This window comes from Corythoichthys intestinalis, chromosome 14, assembly GCF_030265065.1.
Source record: "Corythoichthys intestinalis isolate RoL2023-P3 chromosome 14, ASM3026506v1, whole genome shotgun sequence".
Taxonomy (NCBI): Eukaryota; Metazoa; Chordata; class Actinopteri; order Syngnathiformes; family Syngnathidae; genus Corythoichthys; species Corythoichthys intestinalis.
Genome location: NC_080408.1, coordinates 11,174,038 through 11,198,984, shown reverse-complemented (window position 1 = coordinate 11,198,984; position 24,947 = coordinate 11,174,038). Strand labels below are relative to the sequence as shown.

Genomic DNA, 24,947 nt, shown 5'->3' with positions numbered 1-24,947 from the left:
TCCCAAGCTTTAAACATCTCAAGGAGCACTGTGCAAGCCATCATATTGAAATGGAAGGAGCATCAGACCACTGCAAATCTACCAAGACCCGGCCGTGCTTCCAAACTTTCTTCTCAAACAAGGTGAAAACTGATCAGAGATGCAGCCAAGAGGCCCATGATCACTCTGGATGAACTGCAGAGATCTACAGCTGAGGTGGGAGGGTCTGTCCATAGGACAACAATCAGTCGTACACTGCACAAATCTGGCCTTTATGGAAGAGTGGCAAGAAGAAAGCCATTCCTCAAAGATATCCATAAAAAGTCTCGTTTAAAGTTTGCCACAAGCCACCTGGGAGACACACCATGTGGAAGAAGGTGCTCTGGTCAGATGAAACCAAAATTGAACTTTTTGGCCACAATGCAAAACGATATGTTTGGCGTAAAAGCAACACAGCTCATCACCCTGAACACACCATCCCCACTGTCAAACATGGTGGTGGCAGCATCATGGTTTGGGCCTGCTTTTCTTCAGCAGGGACGGGGAAGATGGTTAAAATTGACGGGAAAATGGATGCAGCCAAATACAGGAACATTCTGGAAGAAAACCTGTTGGTATCTGCACAAGACCTGAGACTGGGACGGAGATTTATCTTCCAACAGGACAATGATCCAAAACATAAAGCCAAATCTACAATGGAATGGTTCAAAAATAAATGTATCCAGGTGTTAGAATGGCCAAGTCAAAGTCCAGACCTGAATCCAATCGAGAATCTGTGGAAAGAGCTGAAGACTGCTGTTCACAAACACTCTCCATCCAACCTCACTGAGCTGGAGCTGTTTTGCAAGGAAGAATGGGCAAGAATGTCAGTCTCTCGATGTGCAAAACTGATAGAAACATACCCCAAGCAACTTGCAGCTGTAATTGGAGCAAAAGGTGGCGCTACAAAGTATTAACGCAAGGGGGCCGAATAATATTGCACGCCCCACTTTTCAGTTTTTTATTTGTTAAAAAAGTTTAAATTATCCAATAAATTTTGTTCCACTTCACGATTGTGTCCCACTTGTTGTTGATTCTTGACAAAAAATTAAAATTTTATATCTTTATGTTTGAAGCCTGAAATGTGGCGAAAGATTGCAAGGTTCAAGGGGGCCAAATACTTTTGCAAGGCACTGTATCTTATGTTTTTTAGTTTTTAAAATCTGGATGAAGGATATTTTATTTACTTTATTGTTCAGTTTCCCCCCTTGAGGGATTGCAAACTTATTGCGGTCAGGGTTTTTGCACCCCTTAAGTGACCTTTCAGAGCTATACCAGCAGAAGCCTAGTCCTCAGGTGGGACACCCAAGTTGGACAGGTCTGAAGGTAGAGGCCTGACCAAATGCGATCCACTTCTCTAGGTTGGGTTTGGACACAGCTAACAACAACAATTCAATGAAGAAAACGCTGTAACTATAAGAACTGTGGGTGGGGGTGCTAGAGCATGATGTGTACATATGATGCCTACCACACATTTCTGACTGCCCCCTCATACAAGCCTGCCTACAACCGGTGAAACTCTGGTGACACCTCAAGTTGATCACCATCAAAGTGGTGATCCACCATGGTCTCATTACTGTACAAGTTGACCACCAAGGTGAAATGAAAAGTTGTGGAACGTTGATAACACATTTGGCGGACCACCATGATGTCAAGACAAGGGACGTACATGGTGCCTGCAAAATTTGGGCATCACCATCCTTGATATCAGTTTGTGAATGACAATGGTTCTCAACACATGGTTGATATCACTGTTTGTGGACCACTGTGGTGATGTCACAGTCTGTGACGCCATGCACAAGTAGTGGGGCTTGATGGGTTGCAATCCGCAACGGGAAGGTTCAGACAGCAGTGGTGACTTGCGTTAAGCACAACTCATTGGAGTCATCGAAACCTGGCGTGGAGGACACGTCCATAGCTAGTCATACGGGCCTGGCTTGCCTAGAGTCCCCGCGGTTGTCTGGGGGGCAGGAGTGGTCCCTCAGAGTGCTCCTGACCCGACTTACCCCTTGGCAGTCCCTCCTGACGCCCGGACAGCAGAAGTCCCGGAAACATCTCTTAAAGTTCTCGTCTAAGAATGCGTAAAGGATGGGGTTAAGACTGCTGTTGGTGTACCCCAGCGCCACGCAGAAGAAGTAGGCAGCCATGATGGGTGTGGTTTCAGGTACATTGTTCGACAGGGCCTTGACTAGGATGAAGATGTGGATGGGGGTCCAGCACACCACGAAGACGGCCACCACCACTAACACCAGACGGGCAATGCGCCGCAGGTTGCGGTCCTTCTCGCGCGAGCCGGACAACAGACGGACACTCTTGAGACGCAGAATCATCAGCGTGTAGCACACACTGATGATGATGACGGGAATCACAAAGGCGAAGATAAACACACAGATTTTCATCAGCGTGTCCCAATAAATGTACGGCTCTGGGAACTGGAGTGCGCATTCGGTTGTCCCTGTTATGAAAAACATCCATCTTACAGATTTGGGCAAAAACACACCCAACACTAGCCAAACAGTGAAAAAGAAATATATTAGGGCTGTCAAACGATTAAAAATTTTAATCGAGTTAATCACAGCTTAAAAATTAATTAATTGTAATTAATCGCAATTCAAACCATCTCTAAAATATGCCACATATTTCTGTAAATTATTGTTGGAATGGAAAGATAAGACACAAGACGGATGTATACATTAGTGCTGCAAGGATTAATCGATTAACTCGAGTATTCGATTAGAAAAAAACATTCGAATTAAATTTTGTTGCTTCGAGTATTCGTTTAAAGTGGCGTTGTAATGGTTTGTTTTGAAAGTGTTTACATTTCGTTTTATTCATTTGGGTGGATACACTGGCCTCTAGTCTGCCTCATTTCACGTGGCTGAATCCAGCTGCTCCCTGTTAAGACCAACATAAGATAAATTTTTCTTGATCGAATGCTTTTTTAATGCATTCATAAAGTATATTTAGGTGTGTTTTGTGGGAATGTGTGTCAGTACCATTTGTTAAGAGCATTGTTTAAAAAAAAAAAAAAGTTAGCGTTTTATAGCATTTAAGCTAGCAGACTTTTGCTATGTAAGTTAGCCGACTGTTCTTTTGTTGTACATAGATCCTCGTTTTTAAAATTTTTTTATACCGTTTGAGGCTCAGCTCAGGTATTTTAATTTTTCATGGTTTTTATCCGATTACTCGATTATTCGAACTAACTAGTTCATCGATTAATCGACTACTAAAATAATCGATAGCTGCAGCCCTAATATACATACAACATACTGTACATAAGTACTGTATTTTTTTATTATAACAATAAATCCACAAATGGCATTATTAACATTCTTTCTGTTAAAGTGATCCACGGATAGAAAGACTTGTAGTTCTTAAAAGATAAATGTTATAGTTACAAGTTATAGTAATTTTATATTAAAACCCCTCTTCAAGTTTTCGTTTTAATAAAATTTGTAAAATTTTCAATCGAAAGTAGAGTTAATATAATTATAATAAGAATAAAAATAACAATAATAAGACGAATATATATATTTTCAACGTACTGTACATAAGTACTGTATTTGTTTATTATAATAATAAATCAACAAGATGGCATTAACATTATTAACATTCTGTTAAAGCGATCCATGGATAGAAAGACTTGCAGTTCTTAAAAGATAAATGTTAGTACAAGTTATAGAAATGTTATACTAAAACCCCTCTTAATGTTTTCGTTTTATTAAAATTTGTAAAATTTTCAAGAGTGACCAAAGTCTGAGTAAGTTTTATGTGTATTTTGCATAGCTATTTTGATTGGAAATGCCAGTTCACTTTGCATTGTTGTTTAACTGTGTAAGAATAGGGCCTCATTACTACAGACTGAAGTGCTTTTCTTTTTGTGAACATTTTTTTTTTTTTGACAGATAGGGATATTATTTTTGTTGTACTTTCACTAAATGATACTTATGTTTGTTTTGAAGGAGTTGCCGAAGTTTATGCCAATAAACGGCGCCGTCCAAAGAACGCCTGTGTCCACTCGCCTTTATAACATATATATATCTCAGTACATATCTTACCCAAAATACAACAAGAGTCACATATTTGCCACTAAAAGAAAGAATACTTAATATGTGTGGAGCACAAATAGCACAATGCAACAGCATAAATGTCTCACAACTACTAATTCTCCCACTAATAGAAGGAATAACATTAGTATAGAATGGCGCTGCCCCAAAGCGGCCGGTGGCATTCTCTTCACTCTTAATGTCCATAAACAGCGTCATTGTAATCTTTTTGAGGCAATGCGTGAGCGGGTCATTCAGTGCATGCGTTAATTGCGTCAAATATTTTAACGTGATGAACTTTAAAAAATTAATTAACGCCCGTTAACGCGATAATTTTGACAGCCCTAAAATATATAAAAAGACTTACCATTGTTGGTCTTGGTGCCGCCCAGGATCATGGCGGGCACGCCAGCAGCAGACGACAGTGCCCAAATAAGAACATTAATAACCTTGGCCTTGACAGGCGTACGGAAGTCGAGGGCCTTGACTGGGTGACACACAGCAATGTAGCGGTCCACGCTCATCATTGTGAGCGTGAAGATGCTGGTGAACATGTTGTAGTAGTCTATGGAGATGAACACCTTGCACGCCACCTCGCCAAACGGCCACGAACTGAGCAGGTAGTCAGTGCTCTGAAAGGGCATGGTGCTTGTAACGAGAGCATCGGCAACCGCCAGGTTGAGAATGTAGATGTTAGTTGCCGTCTTCATCTTTGTGTACCTGACGGACCCACAAAAAATAATGACTCTTTTTATGACATCCTTCCTTCCATTTTTCTCCTCAGCCTGGCAGTATTGTTTTCGTCAATGATAACAAAAATATTTCGTCGATGAACAATTTTTCATGTCGATGGCGAGACGATAACGAGTTAATAACGTGTCTTACAAGACGAAAACAATGAGACGCCACAGTTTCAGTCACATGTTCACAATGTGTAACATTTCATGTGTAGTTAGCACATCATAGCAGTGTCTGGTTGTGACAAACATGAGACGTGCTGCGACCCCCCAACTCAGCAGTGTCCTCTCCAGGCTTGCTTGTTTTGAAACACACGGTAAGACTTGTTTACTTATCTTGGCAAAAGAGAATATGCAATGCTGCTTAAGCCTTTAAAGGTCTGAGTGATCATCACACACTAAATGTAACTCCTAGCGTTAGCTAGCCATAGACTTCACTATCAGTTGACGAGAGAGCTCCTACAGACATTGCGCCATGGGTTTCCGTAGGAGGCCGGCCCAGGCAGAGCATCGTGGAAATCATTCACTGTGATAAAGTCAAACACGCTGAGTTCCGTCGGATTTAGGTGGAAACAGGACGGCCGTTTTAGTGCATACAAGCGGGCAGAAGTGTCTCAAAAGTGATTTGGTCGAGGATTCAAGGTAATTATATAAAATAGCACATGCATGCGATTTGAAATGTTGTGAAAAAAATGAATGTAAAAAAATTTGCGTGACTTTAGCTTGAAATACGTAAATTACGTACATAAAATGAATAATAATAATAATACATTTTATTTCTAGAGCGCTTTTCAAACACACAAAGACGCTTCACAAGAGGCATGGAATTACAGTACGATAAAAAGGTATTAAAAGGATTAAAAAAAAATTAAAAGCACAATAAAAAGAGGTAAAAATATGACAGCTAGGGGTTATGGTGGGTAAGAAAGAGTGAACAGGTGTGTTTTCAGTCGAGATTTGAAAAGTGATAGAGTAGATAAGCTGCGGAGATCAGGGGGTAGTGAGTTCCAGAGCTGGGGGGCGCAATGACTAAAAGCTCTGGAACCAAAGGTGGAGAGGCGGACACGGGGGACGGAGAGGGGGGGAATAGTGGTAGGGCGAAGTGAACGGGTTGGATTGTTTAGATGGAGAAGATCGCAAAGGTAGGGAGGGGCCAGGGCATGGAGTATTTTGAAGGTGATGATGAGGATTTTGTAATTGATTCTTTGTTTGACGGGAAGCCAGTGAAGTTGACGGAGGATGGGGGTAATGTGGTGTGTTGCGGGGGTTCGTGTGATGAGGCGTGCTGCTGAGTTCTGGAGGAGCTGCAGTTTCTGGAGGGACTTATTAGGGAGACCGAAGAGCAGTGAGTTACAATAATCGAGCCGGGAGGTTATTAGATTACAGACCAGGGTGGAAGCGGTATGGCGGGTGAGAGAAGGGAGGAGGCGAGAAATGTTGCGAAAGTGGAGATAGGCTGATCTGGTGATGCTGTTGATATGTGACCGGAAGGAAAGTGTGCTGTCGAGGATGACACCCATGAATGATAACTGCCTGTTTTTTTTTTTTGCTTTTAACCAAGAGGTTAATATCTGTTCATATCTATAGAAATTCTGGAATTTACACAGTTATTTACAATAATTTTCAATTTAAAAAAACTGTTTTGTGATGGCTGCCATGTTGGATTTTGTATCCATACACAATAGCGTAACTTTACATTCAAATAATCAGGTAATTTTGGGCGTTTTTTTTTTTTTTTTAAAGATGATTCTGCATGCTTTCCTCAAGTTCACTTACATTTCTTATGTGAAAATTGAGTGATTTATAAGCCGTTGAAAACTTATGTAAAAATTGCACAAAATTAAAAAAAAAAAAAAAAGGAAGTCGCTATTTCAGCCAAAAACTTAACTGATATGTTAAATATTGCTATTGATCCTTAAAATATGCTCATGAAGACTCAAATGTGCTTAATGGAGTTGCCTGTTAAAGGGAGGTGCCTGTTTTGGTTTTAGGTCGCTAGCGGCTTTGGCTTAGAAAATATTTGAATTTAAAATTTTAGAAAATAGGCCCCCTACATGCGGCCCTGCGCCCCGTTCCCCGTCAACTGATAGTGAAGTCTATCCGTTAGCACTAGGGCTGTCAAAATCATCGCGTTAACGGGCGGTAATTATTTTTTTAAATTAATCACGTTAAAATATTTGACGCAATTAATGCACATGCCCCGCTCAAACAGATTAAAATGACAGCAGTGTAATGTCCGCTTGTTACTTGTTTTTTGTTGTTTGGCGCCCTCTGCTGGCGCTTGGGTCCAAATGATTTTATGGGTTAGTACCATGAGTGAGCATGGTGTAATTATTGACATCAACAATGGTGAGCTACTAGTTTATTTTTTGATTGAAAATTTTACAAATTTTAATAAAATGAAAACATTAAGAGGGGTTTTAATATAACATTTCTATAACTTGTACTAACATTTATCTTTTAAGAACTACAAGTTTTTCGATCCATGGATCGCTTTAAGAGAATGTTAATAATGTTGTAATGCCATCTTGTTGATTTATTGTTATAATAAACAAATACAGTACTTATGTACCGTATGTTGAATGTATATATCCGTCTTGTGTCTTATCTTTTCATTCCAACAAAAATTTACAGAAAAATATGGCCTATTTTATAGATGGTTTGAATTGCGATTAATTACGATTAAGTGATTTTTAAGCTGTAATTAACTCGATTAAAAATTGTAATCGTTTGACAGCCCCAAAATCTCAACAACTTTTTTTTTTTTTTTTTTTTTTTTTAACATACAGTTAGTGGTGTCCAGGTGGGTATAAATTATTTTTTAAAATTACTGTTTTCCTGCTGAGTGTGTATTATCACCAAGTTGACGTTATCCTTGTAGATGCTACAATAAATGTCCATATGAATTTGTTAGAAACCTTTATTTCTGGGGGGACTTAACTTTGAATTTTGCAGAGGAAAACATTTTGAGAAAACGTCGACTAAAACTAGACGAAATTAGTCTTGCGTTAGCATCAACAAAAACTAGACGAAGACACATTTTGAAATGACTAAAATATAAGACTAATAAGTATTATCGTCCAAATGCTAAGACGAAAATTAAAAGGGCTGCCAAAAACAACACTGCAGCCTACATTCATTCTCTTCATCACCCCATATCTGCCTTTATTCCCACCCATCCGTTTTTCCCAGTCATCTTTCCCTCCATCTGTCCATCCAGCCACTCTGACTCATTAATATGCTACAAGAGTGCTATCTAGTGGCGAAAATGAAATGCCACTTCCTCCATTTACCTTGATTAACTGACGTAGACTTTTTTCCTATCTCTTTTAACTCTAATGTTTAAACAAAGCAGTAAAACCACAGGCGGAGTTTGACGTTTGGGTGAGTGGGGCACAACATGTTGAAGACCCCAAAACACAGTGTCAGCAATAAAATTAACTTACAAGAATATTCAAAATAATAAGTTGACAATTAGCGTTTTTGGTTTCCCATCATTCCATATGGAGGTAAATTATGTCTTATTATTCAATTAAAAAAAAAAGTTGCTTCAATCAAAATATATATTTTCAACCAAAAAAAAGTCGCTTCAATTAAAAACAATGTGTTTGAATGCAAAAATAAATTTGAAACTCAAAAAACTCAAAAAAATACATGTTAAAGCTATTTTTCTTTGATTAATTTATATATATATATTAGGGCTGTCAAACGATTAAAATTTTCAATCGAGTTACATTACAGTTTAAAAATTAATTAATCGTAATTAATCGCAATTAATCGCAATTCAAACCATCTATAAAATATGCCGTATTTTTCTGTAAATTATATATATATTCTGTAAAATAAATTGTTGGAATGGAAAGATAAGACACAAGATGGATATATACATTCAACATACGGTACATAAGGACTGTATTTGTTTATTATAACAATAAATCAACAAGATGGCATTAACATTATTAACATTCTCTTAAAGCGATCCATGGATAGAAAGACTTGTAGTTCTTAAAAGATAAATGTTAGTACAAGTTATAGAAATGTTATATTAAAACCCCTCTTAATGTTTTCGTTTTAATAAAATTTGTAAAATTTTCAATCAAAAAATAAACTAGTAGCCTGCCATTGTTGATGTCAATAATTACTTACACAATGCTCATGGGTGCTGAAGCCTATAAAATGAGTCGCACCCAAGCGCCAGCAGAGGGCGGCAAAACTCCATAAAACACAATTAACAAGTGGGCATTTCACTCTACTGACATTGAAATCTGTCTGAGCGGGACATGTGCGTTAATTGCGTCAAATATTTTAACGTGATTAATTTTAAAAATTAATTACCGCCCGTTAACGGGATACTTTTGACAGCCCTAATATATAAATATATATATATATATATGTATATATTTTTTTTTTTATTGAAGCAACTTTTTGATTGAAGAAATGTTGATTGGTGTTTGGGCCACATTTGGACTAGGACATTTTTCTCTTAATTATTCAATCAAAAAAATAAGTTGCTTCAAAAAATATATTATAGTTTTTCAAAAAGAAAAATCACTTCAATCAAAAAAAGAAAAATTTCAATCATAGAAAAAAGTTTTCGAAAGCGAATTTTTCATTGAAAAAGTTTTCTTTGATTGAAGCAATGCTTTTTGTGTTTGGGCCATATTATCTTTAGGACATTTGTGTCTAAATCATTCAATCCCCCAAAAAGTTGCTTCAATCAAAAAAAATATATTTTCAATCAAAGAAAAAAAATCATTAAAATTTTTTTTTTCTCATATACATATATATTAAATTATATGCAATGCAAATGACTGTCTAAGGTGCTCGAAAAATAATTTCGACCCATTTTAAAAATGTTTTTTTTGTTCATTTCATTCATTTTTGTTGCTGTTTTATTGCTTCATAACTATATGTATATACAGTATATGTATATACAATATATATATATATATATATATATATATATATATATATATTAGGGCTGTCAAAATTATCGTGTGAACTGGCGTTAATTAATTTTTAAAATTAATCACGTTAAAATATTTTACGCAATTAACGCACATGCCCTGCTCAAAAGATTAAAATGACAGCAGTGTCATGTCCACTTGTTACTTGTGTTTTTTGTCTCCCTCTGCTGGTGTTTTAGTGCAGCTCATTTTATGGGTTGACATCAACAATGGCGAGCGACTAGTTCATTTTTTGAATGAAAATTTTACAAATTTTATTAAAACGAAAACATTAAGCGGGGTTTTAATATAAAACTTCTATAACTTGACTTATGTACCGTATATTGAATGTATATATCCGTCTTGTGTCTTATCTTTCCATTCCAACAATAATTTACAGAAAAATATGGCATATTTTATAGATGGTTTGAATTACAATTAATTACGATTAATTAATTTTTAAGCTGTGATTAAATCGATTAAAAATTTTAATCGTTTAACAGCCCTAATATATATGTATATATAAATATTAGGGCTGTCAAAATTATCGCGTTAACGGGCGGTAATTAATTTTTTAAATTAATCACGTTAAAATATTTGACGCAATTAACGCACATGTCCCGCTCAGACAGACTTAAATGACAGTAGAGTGAAATGCCCACTTGTTAATTGAGTTTTATGGAGTTTTGCCGCCCTCTGCTGGCGGTTGGGTGCGACTGATTTTATAGGCTTCAGCACCCATGAGCATTGTGTAAGTAATTATTGACATCAACAATAGCGAGCTACTAGTTGATTTTTTGATTGAAAATTTTACAAATTTTATTAAAACGAAAACATTAAGAGGGGTTTTAATATAAAATTTCTATAACTTGTACTAACATTTATCTTTTAACAACTACAAGTCTTTCTATCCATGGATCACTTTAACAGAATGTTAATAATGTTAATCCCATCTTGTTGATTTATTGTTATAATAAACAAATACAGTCCTTATGTACCGTTGGTGAATGTATATATCCATCTTGTGTCTTATCTTTCCATTCCAACAATAATTTACAGAAAAATATGGCATATTTTATAGATGGTTTGAATTGTGATTAATTGCGATTAATTACGATTAATTAATTTTTAAGCTGTAATTAACTCGATTAAAAAATTTAATCGTTTGACAGCCCTAATATATAATATAATATATATATATATATATATATATATATATATATATATATATATATATATATATATATAAGAAAGTCAATTACATGTAATGACAATTTTTGGCAACCAGGGGGGGGCCCCCCCCCCCCCCCCCTTAAAATCCGCTTGTGAGTAAAACTGTGTCACCAATGAACTCATACAAATACAAACCAACAAAACAACTAACCTGATGATGACGTACATGACCAGACAGTTTCCCACCAGGCCAACCACGAACACCAGTGAGTACACTGCCACAATGACTGGGATGATTGGAGACATGGGCTCAGCATCATCGGTTTCGGTCTCCCACGTTCCGTTGAGGGCATCCAAGGCCGAGGCGGTGGAGGTCGGCCAGGTGCACCCTCCGGCTGTCGCCGCCTCCCCCTCCACTTCCCAGGGACACCTGTCCTCGGCACCGCCTCCTCGGTGGATGTGAACCACGCCGGTCTCCATGTACATTTGCACTTGATTTCTTTCCCACCACAATAAAAAGCATCCAGAGTGGCATTTAAAGGCGTTTGATAGCACAATTAAGTGACCATCTGGGGGGAGGGTTAAATGATTTAATTGCACAAATACAAAATAACTCAAACACAAGTTTGAAGGATGCCAAACTCACGATCAATACAAATAGAAAAAAAACGAGTTTTGATGCAGACTTAAAACCAAGGGCGTAGGTTTGGTTTCAACATTGGTAGGGCCGATATAACCTGCATGTACACGTTTTGCTGGGGACGGGACATTTATAAGACCAAAGAGACTGGGTGAACGCAGGTCAGAGCTAGAATTCTCATCAATATGAACCTAATTAATTGATAGGCTAAATGATCAATGCAAAATAAATCTGTAATGACTTAAAGTGCTGGCCAAAAGTATTGGCACCCCTGTATTTCTGTCAGATAATGCTCAGTTTCTCCCAGAAAATGACTCCAATTACAAATGCTTTGGTAGTAATATTTTCATTGATTTTGCTTGCAATGAAAAAACACAAAAGAAATAGGGGGGAAAAAATAAATCATTATCATTTTACACAAAACTCCAAAAATGGGATGAACAAAAGTATTGGCACCCTTTGAAAAATCATGTGATGCTTCTCTAATTTGTGTAATTAACAGCACCTGTTACTTACCTGTGGCACATAACAGGTGGTGGCAATAACTAAATCAGACTTTGCAGCCTTTGCAGCCAGTTAAAATGGATTAAAGTTGACTTCAAACGCTGTCCTGTGTCCTCGTGTGTACCACATTGAGCATGGAGAAAATAAAGAAGACCAAAGAACTGTCTGAGGACTTGAGAAGCAAAATTGTGCGGAAGCATGGGCAATCTCAAGGCTACAAGTCCATCTCCAAAGCCCTGAATGTTCCTGTGTCTACCGTGCGCAGTGTCATCAATAAGTCTAAAGCCCATGGCACTGGGGCTAACCTCCCTAGATGTGGACGGAAAAGAAAAATTGATGACAGATTTCAACGAAAGATTGAGTGGATGGTGAATAAAGAACCTCGACTAACATCCAAACAAGTTTCAGCTGTCCTGCAGTCCGAGGGTACAACAGTGTCAACCCATACTATCCGTCGGCGTCTGAATCCAAAGGGACTCTATGGTAGGATACCCAGGAAGACCCCACTTCTGACCCAGATACACAAAAACCGCCAGGCTGGAGTTTGCCAAAACTTACCTGAGAAAGCCAAAAACGTTTTGGAAGAATGTTCTCTGGTCAGATGAGACAAAAAGTAGAGCTTTTTGGGAAAAGGCATCAACATAGAGTTTACAGGAAAAAATACAGGCCTTCAAAGAAAAGAACACGGTCCCCACAGTCAAACATGGCGGAGGTTCCCTGATGTTTTGGGGTTGCTTTGCTTCCTCTGGCACTGGACTGCTTGACCGTGTGCATGGCATGATGAAGTCTGAAGACTATCAACAAAGTTTGCAGCATAATGTATGGCCCAGTGTGAGAAAGCTGGGTCTCCCTCAGAGGTGATGGGTCTTCCAGCAGGGCAATGACCCAATAGACAATCCCATATAACACCAGTGGAGAGATCTGAAAATGGCGTTTTGGAGAAGGCACCCTTCAAATCTCAGAGACCAGGAGCAGTTGGCCAAAGAAGAATGGTCTAAAACTCCAGCAGAGCATTGTAAGAAACTCATTGATGGATAGCGAAAGCGGTTGTTCTCAGTTATTTTGTCTAAAGGTTGTGCTACCAAGTATTAGGCTGTGGGTGCCAATACTTTTGTCCAGCCCATTTTTGGAGTTTTGTGTAAAATGATAATGATTTAATTTTTTTTCATTCTCTTTTGTCTTTTTTCATTGCAAGCAAAATAAATGAAGATAATACTCCAGAAACATTTTATTAGCAAATTTAAATTGCAATATTTGAACACAAATTACATTAACATAGACAAAAAAATACAAATTTGTTAATCATTAGCTAAACATCTATAGGGGGCAATCCTTAGTTTTCTTACAGTTTATTAATTAACGTTAACAGTAGAAAACATACAAGAGGGTATTTCTCTCAATGCAGCTTCCTCGAGTTCAAGAAATTCACACAGATTAAGGTTATGCTAACTCTGATGCAGGTCGAACTTTCAGTAGCAAAATTAGTGATGTGTTCCCCACCTCCACAACTTTGACGTCTTTTTACATTGCTAACAGTGGGTGCTGCTGGCAAAAAAAAAAATCTAATATCCCTCGTCTTCAAAGGGGTCGGAGGAGGTGGCATGTTATATTTCTGTTGGGCTGTGAATGCATGTGTGTGTGGGGTTGGTTAAGTCATCAGCCAATCAAATGTGCGTTTGAGGGGGAAAAAAGGACTGGCCTGTCTGAACATAATGAAAGTACTGTAATTCACTCAATAATGGTCGGATCTGTCATGTCTCAGAAGTCTTGTTAATGTTTTGTGTTGGTTCATGTCAGATTCTTTTATTTTGGTAGTGGCGTGCCTCATTTGAGTTAACTTTACTTCCTGTGCTTTCCAATCAGGCTGATCGTGTCCACCTGTGACCCTCTGTAAAAATAGCCTGCTTGTAACCTTTGTTTGCTATCCTGCCACGTCCTACGCCACCTCTTTTTGTAAGCTCCTTTTTTTTTTTTTTTTTTTTTTTTTTTTGGACCATGATTGATGTTTTTGAACCAATGCCTTATGTTTTTTTTTGGAATTCACTCTGTTGATTGGTGTCCAGCTGTTGCTGTGATTTTTTTTTTTTTGTTATCGCCCTTTTTGAATTTTACAAACTTGACTCAGTTGATTGGTGTCCAGCTGTTGCTGTGATTTTTGTTGTTGTTGTTGTTGTATTCGTTTTTTGAACTTTACTAACTGGAAAATAAAACACTTTTGTTTGAGCACAACTATCGAGCATTTGGGTCCTTGGTGCATCCCTGACAGGGTCAATTGTATCCTTACAACATATGGGAAGACAATCTAAATGACCTATATAACTGAAGTCATTATATAATGCAAATAAGGTTGCTTAAAAGTTGGTGGGGACAATTTGAGCATCCTGAAAAGTCGGTAGTGTTATGTCCCTACCGTCTCTATGCCCTTGCTTAAAAGTGTTAAAAGAGCAATTCTAATATATATTTTTCCCCCTCAGAATTTTTGAGTTTTAAATATAGGAGGGTCAGTATTAAATAGGGCAAGGGACTAATTTTGCGGGGGGAAAAAAAAAAAAATTGTTCTGTGTTATGGGGAGGGGCATAACTAAAGTAATTGCATTGATTCATTAATAAAAATTTGTAATATTATCAACAATAGAGATCCAATTCATTTAAATGGGTTGGACAGGCTGTGAATGCTCACACTTCAGTGCCATTGACGGCACTAGACGTCCAAAATGATTGGACACTGGCAGCCAATGAGTTAAACAAATGCCCTATCAAGGATGAATAATACAAAAAAAATACGTGACACTAGAAAAATCTGCTCCATTATCATTTGATCGAGAATATAGGCAAAAAATGAGCCTTTTAAGGACACTTTTGTGATTTATTTTTTACTTGTCGAATAAAAGCAAAAATAACATTATTTCCCGTCAAAAACGGCTTTCAAGAGATTCTGCTCGTTAAAACTGTGAAAAAGAAACGTTTAAACAATGCGAAAATTACGAAAATCACGCTATTAAACGACTTTACAGAAATTGTGTGACAATAGTGGCAAGAAATGTGCTCCCTAATAATTATGTTAAAAATAATCTTACTTAATGATAAGAACAATGCGTTTTATAGAAGATTTTCTGAACGTTAACCACCTATAAGGACACGTTTGTCCATGACAAACATTTTTGCGCAAAACCAGTTTATATTTTCTAATTATGTTCATTCCGAAAATCCGAGCTAAATCAAATGATAGGTAATTAATGATAAATGAAGGCATTTAGTAGTAATACGCGCCTTTAAACGCGTTTATGCGACAGTAAAACCCTTGAGAGGTCTCTGATGAGAAGATAATAATCCAAAAATAATGAAAATTTCTTACATTTAGTACAATAAATGAAAGCAGAAACAATATATTTGAAAAGACATGCCGCCACAGATCAGTGATCAACTTACCTTTAGCGACTTCCAAAAAAAGTTGGTCCAAATACGAACAAAAATGACGAAGAGTTATTTAAAAGACTACAGAAATGAGTAGGAAAATATTTTGGAGCGCATTATTGCTGTGAGGGAGAAGGAGCAGATTGAGTGGACGCGTCCCCTCGCTGCCAAGCAAACTGCACAGTTCTCAAATGACGTAATCACCTGGTTGACAACCAACACACCTTCGAATATCCTTGCGCTCACAAACTGTTTGCATTTGACACTCTGGTGATTCCAATAAACCAACCTAAACTCGTACGTGGTAAAAATGATACAGTGCCCTCCATAATAAATGGCACCCCTGAAAAAGATGTGTTTTTTAGCTTCTAATATATTTTTTAAATTCAAATAATATGGGACCTAAATGGAAAAAAAGAGAAAAACCCAACCTTCAATACAAGTGCATTCATTCAGTGGGGAAAAAATCCCACATGAAGAAAAAATTATTTGACATCAAATAATGTGTGTCACAATTATTAGCACCCCTGGTGTTAATACTTTGTACAACCCCCTCTTGCCAACAAAACAAGGTCTGGGGACTGAGATGGCCATGGGAGGAGCTTGATTTTGTGTCTGGTGAACCGTTTCTGTCGCATCTTTGACCAAAGCACACGGTCCCAGTTGAAGCCTGGGACCGTGTGTATTTTTGAGTGAGACCAAGATTGAGTTTTATGGCAACAAACACACTAAGTGGGTCTGGCGTGCCACGAAAGATGCGCATGCTGAAAAGCACCTCATACCCACTGTGAAGTATGGGGGTGGGTCAGTGATGCTGTTTCGCTTCCAAAGGCGCTGGGAACCTTGTTAGGGTGCATGGCATCATGAATGCTTTGAAATACCAGGACATTTTAAATCAAAATCTGTTGCCCTCTGCCCGAAAGCTGAAGATGGGTTGTCACTGGGTCTTTCAGCAAGACAATGACCCTAAACATATGGCCAAATCTACACAGAAATGGTTCACCAGACACAAAATCAAGCTCCTCCCATGACCATCTCAGTCCCCAGACCTTGTTTTGTTGGCAAAAGGGGGTTGTACAAAGTATTAACACCAGGGGTGCTAATAATTGTGACACACATTATTTGATGTCAAATATTTTTTTCTTTATGCGGGATTTTTCCCCACTGAATGAATGCACTTGTATTGAAGGTTGGATTTTTCTCTTTTTTTCCATTAAAGTCCCATATTATTTGAATTAAAAAAATATATATTAGAAGCTAAAAAAACACATCTTTTTCAGGGGTGCCAATTAGGGTTGTTCCGATCAAGTTTTTTCGCTCCCGATCCGATCCTGATCGTTTTAGTTTGAGTATCTGCCGATCCCGGTATTTCCCGATCCGATTGCTTTTTTTTTGCTCCCGATTCAATTCCAACCATTCCCGATAATTTTTCCCAATCATATACATTTTGGCAACACATTAAGAAAAAAATGAATAAAACTCGGACGAATATATACATTCAACATACAGTACATAGGTACAGTACATTCTTTCTGTGAGAGGAATCCACAGACAGAAAGACTTGTAATTCTTAAAGGACAAATGTGACTTTGTATATTGTGACTAAATATTGCCATCTAGTGTATTTGTTGAGCTTTCAGTAAATGATACTGTAGCCATTTAACTGTTCTGCCCAAATTCATGATGGGAACTGCAACCATGACTGTGCGTAGTTGCATCAATTGATATATCTTCTCTGCGTTGGGAAATAACATACGGTGTTAAGAAAAAGATCTACTACCTTTCTTCCCCACATTGCTTCCCATGATATTTCTAATTGTTGAGACAGGGATTTTAAGGCTTTAGCCATTTAAAAAAAGGCTCCAAAGACTGCCAAAATTCACTCTACTCATTTTACGCTGCCTTTTAGCTCTATATATAGGTAAAACGGCGCCATAATAGATTGGACGCGACAATGCGTGAGTGGGTCGTGCAGCGCATGCGTTAATTGCGTTAAATATTTTAACGTGATTAAAAAAAATTAATTACCGCCATGAACGCGATAAATTCGATAGCACTACTTTAAGCCGAAACTAAAGACTCTGGATGAGTATAAGACATTTTGTCTGTAACGTTAGACACAATTAGAAAAGGATTTAATTAAAAAATATACATATATTAAAAAAAGGCATGTCCGATATTTTTTTGCCGATTCCGATACTTTGAAAATGACTTGATTGGACCCGGCCGATTGATCGGGACATCTTTAAATATTACTCAAGTAAAAGGAGTCATCCAAAAAAATGTACTCAAGTACAAGTAAAAAAGTATCTAATAAAAAAAAAAAAAAAAAAAAAAATCAAATAATGAGTAACATTGGGAGCAACTGCTTACGATGTTTGATTTGTTTTTAAACCATGGTATTTTAATTTCTCAGCACAATGTTATCGATACGAACTGTTAATAGGGAATGGGACGTACTACGTCATCGTTTGGATACGCCTCCATGCTGGTAATATCCTTTACTTTCAGTCCAGCAGACTCAACGGGGATTGTAACGTGTGGTAGTGCTAAATTAATTCCTTCCGTGTATTCGAAAGAAAATATGGGTGTGTAATGTTGTGTTACCGGGTGCAACAGCGTCTCCCACGACATAAAAAAGGGCGAGGAAAACTGGACTTACTTTTCACCGTTTTCCTGCATGGAGGACCAAATATCAGATCACGAAGGCACGACGGATGGCTTGGGTTGCAGCGGTTCGTCGGAAAAGCATTTTCTGTAACTCTGTAACTCTCCACAAGCTTTTCACACACCGTTGCTGGTATTTTGGCCCATTCCTCCATGCAGATCTCCTCTAGAGCAGTGATATTTTGCGGCTGTCGTTGGGCAACAAGGACTTTCAACTCCCTCCACAGATTTTCTATGGGGTTGAGATCTGGAGACGGGCTAAGCCACTCCAGGACCTTGAAATGCTTCTTACGAAGCCACTTTTTTGTTGCCCTGGCTGTGTGTTTGGGATCATTGTCATGCTGAAAGACCCAGTCACGTCTCATCTTCAATGCCCTTGCTGATGGAAGGAGATTTTCACTCAAAATCTCTCGATACATGGCCCCATTCATTCTTTCCTTTACACAGATCAGTCGTCCTGGTCCCTTTGCAGAAAAACAGCCCCAAAGCATGATGTTTCTACCCCCATGTTTCACAGTGGGTATGGTGTTCTTCGGATGCAATTCAGTATTCTTTCTATTTCAAACACGAGAACCTGTGTTTCTACCAAAAAGTTCTATTTTGGTTTCATCTGACCATAATAACACATTCTCCCAGTCCTCTTCTGGATCATCCAAATGCTCTCTAGCAAACCGCAGACGGGCCTGGACATGTACTTTCTTCAGCAGGGGGACACATCTGACAATGCAGGATTTGAGTCCCTGGCGGCGCATTATGTTCCTGATAGTAGCCTTTGTTACTGTGGTCCCAGCTCCCTGTAGGTCATTCACTTGGTCCCCCATGTGGTTCTGGGATTTCTGCTCACCTTTCTTGTTATCATTTTGACGCCACGGGGTGAGATCTTGCATGGAGCCCCAGATCGAGGGAGATTATCAAAGGTCTTGTATGTCTTCCATTTTCCAATAATTGCTCCCATAGTTGAGTTCTTTACACCAAGCGTTTTACCTATTGCAGATTCAGTCTTCGCAGCAGGTCTACAATTCTGTCTCTGGTGTCCTACGACAGCTCTTTGGTCTTGGCCATAGTGGAGTTTGGAGTGTGACTGACTGAGATTGTGGACAGGTGTCTTTTATACCGATAATGAGTTAAAACAGGTGCAATTAATACAGGTAACGACTGTAGCCTCATTAGACCTCGTTAGAAGAAGTTAGACCTCTTTGACAGCCAGAAATCTTGCTTATTTGTAGGTGACCAAATACTTATTTTCCACTCTAATTTGGAAATAAATTCTTTAAAAATCAAACAATGTGATTTTCAGTTTTTTTTTTTTTTCCACATTCTGTCTCTCATGGTTGAGGTTTACCCATGTTGACAATTACAGGCCTCGCTAAGCTTTTCAAGTAGGAGAACTTGCACAATGGGTGGTTGACTAAATACTTATTTGCCCCACTGTATGTATACATATATTATATATACAGTATATATGAAAGTCAATTTCATGCAATTACACTTATTGGCCACCAGGGAGGGGGCCCTGGCCGGATTAGCATTAGCCGACAGAATTGCAGGGGTGCCAATAATATTGGCAAGCAGTGTATGTAGCCATGTTGCCACTGTGTTATGGAAGGTATGTTCTTCCTATCCCTGCATTTTCATGTGTCCGGAGCTCAAAAAACACCAAAGCTAAAATCTTGCGAATGAAAACCTTTGTCTTTGATATTGTTATTACAATGATGATTGCAATTATGATGATGTTTAGTATTATTTACTTCAAATACTGTACTGCTGTGGCTGCAAAACATGCTATCTGCTGCTAGCCTGTTGCTAATCAATACGTGTAGGATGGCACAATTATGTAAACGCATAAATGCAAGTGTTACAAGTTTTTTGTTTGTTTGTTTACAGGCGAAAAACACTGTTAGGCAAGGGAAGACAAGATGTGCCTCACAACAACACTGACTGTACGTTGCCGGAGATAGAGTGGTATGAAAACGTATCTGAAACTTTGGGAATTTCTCACATTTCTGCATAAAATCACCATCAAATGTGATCTGATCTTTGTCAAAATCACACAGATGAAAAAACTGTTTCTGCTTTAACTAAAGCCACCCAAACATTTATAGGTTGAAATATTTTAATGAGGAAACAATGACAGAAGGCGAGGAAATAATTAAGTGAACCCTCTGCCTAAGGAGACTTAAAGAGCATTTGAAACCAATTTTTACCAAACATGTTAAGTCAGGTGTGTAACCCCAACGCTGATGAGTGGTTTAAAGCTGCCCTGCCCACTATAAAACATACACCTGGTAAGAAATGTTTTGATCAGTAGCATTGTTTGATGTGCATCATGCCTCGGTCAATAGAGCTGTCTGAACACCTGCGTTCAAGGATTGTTGATTTGGATAAAGCTGGGAAAGGATACAAAACAATCTCTAAAAGTCTGGATCTTCATCAATCGACAGTCAGAGAAGTTGTCTTCAAATGGAGAGAGTATGGCACTGTTGGTTCTCTCCCAAGCAGAGGCCATCCACCAAAGATGACGCCATGAGATCAGCGCAGAATACTCAGAGAGGTAAAAAAGAACCCAAGAGTTTCTGCTAAAGACTTACAGAAATCACTGGCACCGTCCAATATATCTGTGCACACATCAACAATATGTAATACTATGGCCAAGAATGGTGTTCATAGGAGGACTCCACGGAGGAAGCCACTGCTGTCTAAAAAAACATTGTTGCTAGTTTAATGTTTGCAAGAAGGCGCTTGAACACTCCACAGAAGGTTCGGCAAAATATTTTGTGGACTGACAGATCCAAAATTGAATTGTTTGGGAGTAACACACAAAATCATGTGTGGAGGAAAAATGAAACAGCTCACCAACATCGACACCTCATCCCCACCGTGAAGCATGGTGAAGGGAGCATCATGATTTGGGGTTGTTTTGCTAACTCAGCGCCTGGACAACTTGCAATCACTAATGGAAGAATGAATTCAAAAGTTTTGCAGGAAAACCTGAGGCTGCCTGTCAGACAGTTGAAGCTAAAAAGAGGATGGATGCTGCAACAAGACAATAATCCAAAACACAGAAGTAAATCAACTTCAGAATGGTTTCAGAAGAACAAAACACATGTTCTGGAGTGGCCAAATCAAAATCCAGACTTGAACCCCACTGGAATGCTGTGGCATGACCTAAAGACAGCGATTCATGCCAGATATCCCAGGAATCTGACTCAGCTACAGCAGTTTTGTAGAGAAGAATGGGCCAAGATAAGTCCGGCACATCGATCAGGACTAATCTGCAGCTACAGGAAGCGTCTGGTTGAAGTTATTACTGCCAAAGGGGGGCCAAAAAATAATAAATGTGATGATTCACTTACTTATTTTCCCCCTTCTGTCATTGTTTGCATACCATCCTCATTAAAATATGAAAACCTACAAATGTTTGGGTGGTTTTAATCAAAGCAGACAGTGTTTTTTCATCTGTATGATTTTGACAAAGATCAAATCACATTTGATGGTGATTTTATCCAGAAATGTGAGAAATTTCAAAAGGTTCAGACACTTTTTCATTCATTCATTCACTGTATATAAAGAGTATGTGCATTCTACTTTGATGATGGAAGGCTTGACTTATGCTTCACCTTTGTTTACATTTCTCTAAGAATTTTATAAATTATGATTAATTGACCTGTTTTGCACATGCAGCTATCGTTTTACATAAAACAAGAAATGGAATCATGTTGTCCAAGTTTTATTGCGATCAATATCTCAAATTAAAATGAGTGACATACTATTTGTGTTCATATGTACATGTGTGATCAGCTCATAACACCATAGCTATAAAATAACCAGATGAACAATACTTTGTAGTAAAGATGTCCTGATTGATCGGCATCCGATCACATCATTTTCAAAGTATCGGAATCGGCAAAAAAATATTGGACATGCCTTTTTTTAATATATATATATATATGTATATATGTATAGATATTTAATTGAATCGTTTTCTAATTGTATTTAACGTTACAGACAAAATGTCTTACGCTCATCCAGAGTCTTTAGTTTTGGCTTAAAATAGGGCTATCAAATTTAATGCATTAACGGTGGTAATTAATTTTTTTTAAAAAATTAATCACGTTAAAGTATTTAACGCAATTACCGCATGCGCTGCACGACCCACTCACGCATTGTCGCGTTCAATCTATAATGGCGCCGTTTTATCAATATATAGAGGTAAAGGCAGCGTAAAATGAGTAGAGTGAATTTTGGCAGTCTTTGGAGCCTTTTTTTAATTGGTTAAAGCCTTAAAATCCCTTTCTCAACAATTAGAAATATCGTGAGTAGCAATGTGGGGAAGAAAGGTAGTAGTTGATCTTTTTCTTAACACCCTATGTTATTTCCCAACGCAGAGAAGATATATCAATTGGTGCCACTACGAACAGTCATGGTTGCACTTCCCATCATGCATTTGGGCAGAACAGTTAAATGGCTACAGTATCATTTACTGAAAGCTCAACAAATACACTAGATGGCAATATTTAGTCAAAATATACAAAGTCACATTTATCCTTTAAGAATTACAAGTCTTTCTCTCCGTGGATCCCTCACAGAAAGAATGTTAATAATGTAAATGCCATCTTGAGGATTTATTGTCATAATAAACAAATACAGTACTTATGTACTGTATGTTGAATGTATATATCCGTCCGAGTTTTATTCATTTTTTTTCTTAATGCGTTGCCAAAATGTATATGATCGGGAAAAATTATTGGGAATGATTGGAATTGAATCGGGAGCAAAAAAAAAAGCAATCGGATCGGGAAATATCGGGATCAGCAGATACTCAGACTAAAACGATCGGGATTGGATCGGGAGCAAAAAAACATGAGCTGAACAACCACACTTTGTTGTATTTCCTTGTAACAACAAAATCTGTGTTAGCCGTTTTGCATTCGGGAACTGTAATATTAATTGTGAATTTGCCTCATTTTGGTGACTCAAGAGGCTGGCGTATCAATCTACACATCACCACACAGGCTGCACGGATTGTTAGAATTTTGTCCACAAACAATCAACGAAGTGATAAGAACAAATGCACAACACAGAAAGTCTCAGAGCCTTATCTACGTCGTGCTTATTCCATTTCTGGAGATTCCGTGGGTTTCTCTGGTTGGATTTTGCTGTTTTAACTTTGTCTACACACTGCTTACTTCAAACGCACATCATGTTGTTCAGTCTAAACCGGAAGTCCGTAGCAAAAGATGGTGGATTGATAAAGTAACAGAAGACATGATGGCAGATGGTGTTTTTATGGTTTTGGTATGGATACATAATACAACTGAAAATGTTGAAATGAAATGATTAACACTGAACCCGCGCCTTGTGAGAGAAGCAGTTCGCCACTAAGCACTGGTTGCTTGGAGACATAACATTAATGGAACGGCTGAAAAAAAAAAAAAAAAAAAAAACGAGGCCGTCTAGTATACACAATATTGTGCAAAGTGAATTTCCTTCCAGTGATTTTTGCCCAAGGGCAGTCGAAACATTGAAAAGCACAATAAAGAATGAAACCCTGAAACTCTTACAAAAGAATAATATCACCAGGGTTAACTTGGTACAAGTTCTACCTCCTTGTTAACTTAATAACATTGGAACTAAATACTTGAGTATATATTTACTTAGATACCTGTACTTTTACTGAAGTATTTTTTTTTTTTGCACCTACAGTCCCTGACAAAAGTCTTGTCGCTTATCCATTTTGTAGAAACAATTGCTAATAACCTTTTAAATATTCAATTGTTTTCAGAAATGGCTCATATGAAAGCTAAGAACCTCCCAAATGATGTTGAATGTACAAAAATATATTTGTTTCACTGAAAAAAGATTTATTTAACGAAGACCTAAAGGTCAAATTTTGGCAAGAAAAAAGTTTTGTCGCCTACAGAAAGTAGTGTGAAAATTGAACAAAAAATGCACTTTAAACACAAAAATATGTTACATAACATAAGCGAATTAAGTAGTGGTTCTGTGAGATCCAAATTTAATAGTTTCTATTACTTTCATGGGCTTTGGTAAGGATTCATACAATTTATTGAGGAAGTCATCAGGAACATCAAAGGCAGCAGTCTTGCAGGCCTCTCAGAGTTCATCAACATTCTTGGGTTTCGTCTTCCATGCTTCCTCTTTCATCCTACCCCAGACATGCTCAATGATGTTCATGTCTGGTGACTGGGCTGGCCAGTCCTGGAGGATCTTGATCCTTTTTGCCTTGAGGAACTTTGAGGTAGAGATTGAAGTATGCGATGGAGCACCATCCTGCTGCAGAATTTGTCCCTTTTTATGGTTAGGGATGTAAGAGGCAGCTAAGATTTGCTGATATTTCAGACTATTTATGTTGCCTCCCACCCTACAGATCTCTTGCACAACCCCGTACTGGATGTAACCCCAGACCATGATTTTGCCACCACCACTTCTCCCCATAAGTTTCAAGGAGATAATTGACCCTTCCATTATTAAGTGAATTATTTTCATTATGTTCAGACTTACATTTACCCCTTTTGACTAAAGAGTGTGCCAGTCCATTTCCCCCCCCCCTTGAATGGCTGACGACTTGACCCGCACCCCCACACACAGACGCACTCACAGCCCCATGCCGCCTCCTCCGCTCTCTTCGAAGAGGAGGGATATTAAAAGGTTTTTTCAGCCAGCTGCAGGCACTGTAAGTACTGTAAAAAGACGTCAGTGTTGTGGAGGTGGGGACCACACCACTAATTTTGCTACTTACAGTTCTACCTGTATCAGCATTAGCATAACATTAAACTGTGTG

At 38.1% G+C, this 24,947-nt stretch overlaps 1 protein-coding gene across 1 annotated transcript; it reads right to left on the bottom strand.

Moving 5' to 3' along the window:
* Positions 1-1,292: 1,292 nt before the first annotated feature.
* oprk1 (opioid receptor, kappa 1) lies at positions 1,293-11,476 on the bottom strand. The gene is made up of 3 exons (XM_057857443.1): positions 11,132-11,476; positions 4,432-4,784; positions 1,293-2,473 (listed from the first exon to the last, which is right to left on the bottom strand). The coding sequence occupies exons 1-3, from the start codon at positions 11,404-11,406 to the stop codon at positions 1,941-1,943; spliced, it is 1,161 nt and encodes a 386-aa protein (XP_057713426.1). The 5' UTR covers positions 11,407-11,476; the 3' UTR covers positions 1,293-1,940.
* Between the last annotated feature and the right edge of the window lie 13,471 nt (positions 11,477-24,947).